At 51.3% G+C, this 5,584-nt stretch overlaps 1 protein-coding gene across 1 annotated transcript; it reads right to left on the bottom strand.

Annotated features, from left to right (window-relative positions):
• Window positions 1–4,056: 4,056 nt before the first annotated feature.
• On the bottom strand, window positions 4,057–5,097 carry Iqcf6 (IQ motif containing F6). Its single transcript, XM_052729818.1, has 2 exons — window positions 4,582–5,097; window positions 4,057–4,425 (listed from the first exon to the last, which is right to left on the bottom strand). The coding sequence occupies exons 1-2, from the start codon at window positions 4,684–4,686 to the stop codon at window positions 4,057–4,059; spliced, it is 474 nt and encodes a 157-aa protein (XP_052585778.1). The 5' UTR covers window positions 4,687–5,097.
• Between the last annotated feature and the right edge of the window lie 487 nt (window positions 5,098–5,584).

Below are 5,584 nucleotides of genomic sequence, written 5' to 3'. Positions count from 1 at the left end.
GATGTGTCTCCTAGGCGGTTCTAAATCCAGTTGAGTTGACACACCAATCATCACATCCATATGGCCCCTTCCTGGGTGGTCCTCACAGTTGGCCCTGCATCTCTCCTGGATGCTGCCCACTCCCGACAGGTGAAACTCCTGGTGCCTCCCACTTAACCCCACTTTCTATATTGCTCATGGCCTCAGGCGGTGAGATTTTCATATTCTCCTTAGCTTCTTGGCCACATCTCAGGCCTCTTTTAACCACAAATTCTTTTCTCTCATGTCTTGGGAGCCCAGGAATCTTGGCAGTCCCGTAATGGAGGAGGGTTCTGGGTTCATGAGGGCAGCTCCCAGACACAGCACCTGGGCACCTTGCGACCTCTGAGGCACACAATCCCCAGACTACACCCATCTCCCATTGGGGTGACCTACAGGACGGAGGGAGGCGCAGGCGGGGCTGTAGCAATAGCTCAGTTTCCTCATGCTCTGTCTTGTGGTTGGGATTTTGTCTCTCCCTATGTGACCACAACGTTCTTTCTCTGGTCTTCTTACCTTCTTCCTCCGGTCATCCTCTGTACTCCAACTACGAGAACTTCCTTTTGATCAGAAGTCTCAGTTTCCCCAACATATCTACTAGTATCCCTTTAACTCTCATTCTCTTTAGTGTCAAATTCTAGGCTAAGTCTTTTATTGTCACGTGAATTCACATATCGCAGCTTTGGCAGTGACCAGAAACCTTCCTCCCTTTCAATACGCTCCAGCTCCTCTATACACCAGACATTTGCTTCTAGACTTTCCATCAAACTCAATTTTCAGAAGCAAAGCTAATCAGACTTTTTTGCTTAAGGCGATATCTATCTATCTATCTATCTATCTATCTATCTATCTATCTATCTATCTATCTATCTATCTATAGATATATATATCCAGAATATATATCCCAGAATCTGCTTTGTAGCTGTGCCTGTCCTTGAACTTCCGATCTTCCTTCCTCCACCTCAGAGTGCTGGGATTCCAGGCACATGCTCCCATGCCCAGCTTTTGTAGCACTGGAGATCAAACCCAGGGCGTTGTGCATGGTAGCCTATGCTTACCAGCTAAACTATGTACCTAACCCTGACCAAAGACTCCTTCCTGGATGCCAGGCGTCATTTCTACCCTGATGGGATGTGGACGGGGATTGTGTTCTATCCAGTCAATGTACCTATGATGACATGGCAGTGCCTGTGGCCACCTCATCTTGGATTTGTATGCGTGACACAGAAAAGCAGAAGATATGACAGGATAGGGACCTTGGAGCTGTGTGATCTGAGCTGTTTGGTGATTTATTAAGTGAGGAGCTTTGAGAGCACAGGGTAAGACTTTGGGGACAAGGAGACTAGATGCCATCTGGGGAGTCATTGCATGATGGGCCTGTAATGTACTGGATACTTAAGAATCCTATGTAGTCTGAGCCAGTCCGAGGGTTAATACATCTCTTTATTAATAGGAGAACAGTCTGGGGCACACAGCTCCTGGTAATGCATACGTCACCAGGGGAAGTAGCAAGAGTGAAGTTCCAGGTCCTCCCAGAGTGCACTAGGACCCACCCCTGCCCTGAAGCTGCAAGCGTGCCCCTTCCCATACTGAGTATTTCAGTGGATATATTCTCAAGAGTTCGTTATGCAGCTTGGTTCTGAGCAATGGTGAGGAACAGCAGGGGCCTGTGGGGTCTGCCTTTAACGGTTTCACCTGTAACCTCTTCCCTGCTGAGGAAAAGGGCTCATCTGAAAGGCTGACACTGGCCACAGGTCCGACTGCCAAAGGGAGCATCTCTCCTCACTGCCCACCTGCTCACTTCCTCTTCCTTGGAGCTCTCTCTAATGCACCCCTATAGCTCCAGATCGTCCTTGGTTTCGCAGGACCCCAGACTACTGGCAGGACGGACGCCACACCGTGGATCTTCATCCTTCTGGGTCCAGCTTTGAGTCTCCATTGTTTGGACCTGTATGGTCTCATCTTCCGGCTACATACCTGGTGGGACAAGAGACCCTGTCTACTTCCCCCCTCCAAAGCTCTTCCTATACCCGCCGCTCAGGGACCAGGAAGGGCTGTGTCTTTCTGAGCCGCACTTCACTGTGCACTCTCGGGTCATTGGAGAGCACAAAGCTTTGATGACCTTGAACCTTCTTGGTTCAGGTTGGAATTCTACATGGCCGTCTCCAGGTAAGATTACAGAGGCTCATTGAAAAGCATTTACCTTGGCAGGTCTCAGTTGTGACCACACATTGGATTTTTTTGTTTTTTTGTTTTTTTGGTTTTTCAAGACAGGGTTTCTCTGTGTAGCCCTGGCTGCCCTGGAACTCACTTTGTAGACCAGGCTGGCCTTGTACTCACAGAGATCTGCCTACCTCTGCCTCCCAAGTGCTGGGATTAAAAGTGTGTGCCACCACTACTTGGCACACGCAGGACTCTTGATGCTGACCTCACACCAGCACACTCAAAAGGAGAATCTCTGGCTGGATGATATTTTTCAACGGCTTAGGAGAGGCTAATGTTCTATCAGAAGGAGGATCAGAGTCTTCAACCCTTGCCAGCCCAGGTTGTAAACACTTCTCCCTGTTGAGATGGCAACAACACGGCCAGTCTGGGAGGACTTCCCTCATGCTCAGTTTCATGTCTTACCCATCTCACCTCACTCATTTCATGGAAAGTGGGAAGAGAGCTGTATCTGGAGTTTGTAGAGGGGTTCCTTGGAAGAACAACATCCATTCAGAAAGTCAGATGCCCAAAGGCATCACTGTCATCTGTAGCTATGGGCGGTGGTGAGAACAAACTGAACTCTGAGCCCTCACAGCGGCCTCTGCTACTCCAGAAACTACTACACACACACACACACACACACACACACACACACACACACACACACACACACACACACTTACACTATGCACACACACACTTACACATATGCACACACACACACACACACACACACACACACACACACACACACAGAGGAGGAGTTGGGGTTCGAGAAAACCTTCTCCAGCAACAACTCCATGAAGACCTCTGCCTTTTGCACACCTACTCGCTGCTCCTCCTGCCCTCCATGCAGAGCCAACCACCCACAGACTCTAGGGAGAGGAAAATTTGAGGCTTCTTAGATTTTCAGAATGGAAGTTCAGACTCCTGAGGGATCCAGGTGAGAGGCACCTCAAGCTTAGAAACAAGGCAGAAATGATGAGAGATGAGGCAAGTCTGTGAGAGACCCAGCAAAGCCGAGTTCCCGCAGCAGCCACTGAGGCTGGCCCAGCAGAGGCCTGAGGAGGGATCAGCACAGCTGCTTCTGAGGACAGTAGGATTGGGAGGCTGTGAGCCCCAACCCATGGCCTCCAGTCCTACCCTGCTTGTGTATCCACCCCAGCTGCCCCTCTCCACTCCCAAGCCATGCCTGCTTCTCCCAGGGAGTGGCCAGCAGAGGGAGGGAAGCCTTGATGCTCAGCCTCAGGGGACAGAGACAGCAGTCACAGCTGCTGCCCCTCCACTCAGCTCTGGCCATCCACAGGGGCTGGCTCTGGAGCACAGCTTTCCCCACAAGCCCACGGGACACATGTGTGCCCTGCTGCTGCTCCGCTGAGGTGTGCAGTCCTCCTGGCTCCCTGCCAAGCCCTGTGCTGGCCCTCAGGGCCCTGTGGTTCAGGATATGGAATCCCTGGTTTCCCAGATGGCCCTGCTGCAGACAGACTCTTTTAAGCTGAATGGAGATGCTTCAGCAGCAGTTGCAGAGGAGCAAAAGGCAAGGCCTGTTCCCATGCTGGCGGGACCTCAGTCCAGCTGATGGAGGCGCCAACACCTGGCCTGAGCCCTTCAGTCCCTTTTGTGCAAGATTGGCTAAGTATGACATTGGGAACAGGGGCCTAGGGTGGGTCTCAGGACAAGGGCACTATGCCACACCAGGGAATATTTCTGAACGGAAAGTAAGGAAGTTAGAGGCTAAGTTCCCTCTGTGGGTCCAATATCCACAGGGTGAGTATGATCAGTAAGTGTCTTTATTGGGAGGGAGATCCAGCCCCCCATGGCTTTGCCAGCACCCTAGGTCATAAGAATTTCGATGTCAAGCTCCAGCTGGCTGGCTCTGACCTCATAGTGGCCCCGGATCATGCCTCGGGTTTGGCTGGCATGCCAGCGCCAGTGAGCCTGGATGATGCAGGCAGCTTGGCGTGCCTGGAGGAATCGTCTGCGGGTCTGCCACATGCGGACATGTGCCTGCACCGTCACCACTGCCCATTCCTGGCAGGTGTAGAGTTTTAGTGCCAAGCACCGCCTTTGCTCCAACATCTTGGTTTGCACTGACCTCCACCAGCACTGGATGGCCCATGCTCCAAGTGCTGCGTGCAGTAGTGTTCGTCGGACCATGTTGCCACGCCACCATGACTGAATCTTTATGGCTGTCTTCTCTAACTGATCGGAGGGGAGGAAGAATGTGGAGATGTTCAGTGGGGCTCTCTGCCATTTCTATCCCACTTCTGGTGCTTGGGAGGAAAGGGGACTTGGCTTGGGCTGTCCTGCCCTCTTGTCTCTAGACCCCAACTCATCTTATTGCCAACCCCTACTCACTTTTACACACTGCTCTTTATCCACTAGGCAAGTCTCTTCTGAAAGGGCTGTACTCACAGTTTGTATGTCCATGGCCTTGGTCTTTAGAGTCCACTCATCTGTCATTTAGGCTGTCCTAGTTTTTGGCCCCGCCCTCAACTATTAGTCACATGCCATCATTGGACTCCGCCCATCTGCCAGGAGCCTTCTCATCAGGCCCTGTTTGCCTGCATTTTTAGCCACAGCCTTGCCTCCTTCTGGACTGGGCAAGCTCTTTATTCATGTACTCCCATCCTGGGGGTATACAGTTTTCTGTGGCTTCCAGTTACTTCTCAGACTCATCTCTACCCCCTGGTAGCAGCGGAGAGCCATAGAACTTTCTTGCAGGTAGGAAGGTCTTCAGTTAAGGCTGCTCAGAGCCGTTGTGGGTTTGGGCAGGCTTCAGTGTCAGGGTTCCTGGGAGGGTGCCAAGCGACATGAAATAATAGAAATGTGGCTTTTTGTCCAAATCTCTTAGCTTTGACGAGAGAGGGCCTCTGCCCTGTCTTCCCTATGCTCCTCTGCCATGTCTCGCCGGGCTTTGTGTGGAAAGACAGCTTCTTTGAGTATGCAGTGAATTGAGCTGGGCCATGGCTGGTTTAGATTAAGAGCAGAGCCCTGTGTGAGTCACAGTTGCCTGTGAGAGCAGGGACTTCTGCTATTCCTGTCATTCTGCATCTGCTGTGTTCGTTCACCCTTTGTCACAGCGTGAAGATGTAAGGACAGAGGTACTGCTATTGTGACATCAATGTGTCCCACAGAACCTGGCACCAAAAGTATGTGGATTGTGAAGGAAAAGTGAGGTCTGGAAAACAGAGAGCCAGAAACCTACTGGAGAAAACCCTTCCAGCTGCCAGCTGCATGATTCCCCAAGCTGAAGATTCTATTTTCATCAACATTTCAAAATTGATTTATTTTGCCTGGTAGTGGTGGCGCACGCCTTTAATCCTAGCACTTGGGAGGCAGAGGCAGGAGGATCTCTGTG

This window comes from Peromyscus californicus, unplaced genomic scaffold (assembly GCF_007827085.1).
Source record: "Peromyscus californicus insignis strain IS unplaced genomic scaffold, ASM782708v3 Scaffold_11__1_contigs__length_118956290, whole genome shotgun sequence".
Lineage (NCBI taxonomy): Eukaryota > Metazoa > Chordata > Mammalia > Rodentia > Cricetidae > Peromyscus > Peromyscus californicus.
The sequence above is the reverse complement of the archived record's forward strand: the minus strand, read 5'-3'. Positions and strand labels throughout refer to the sequence as shown.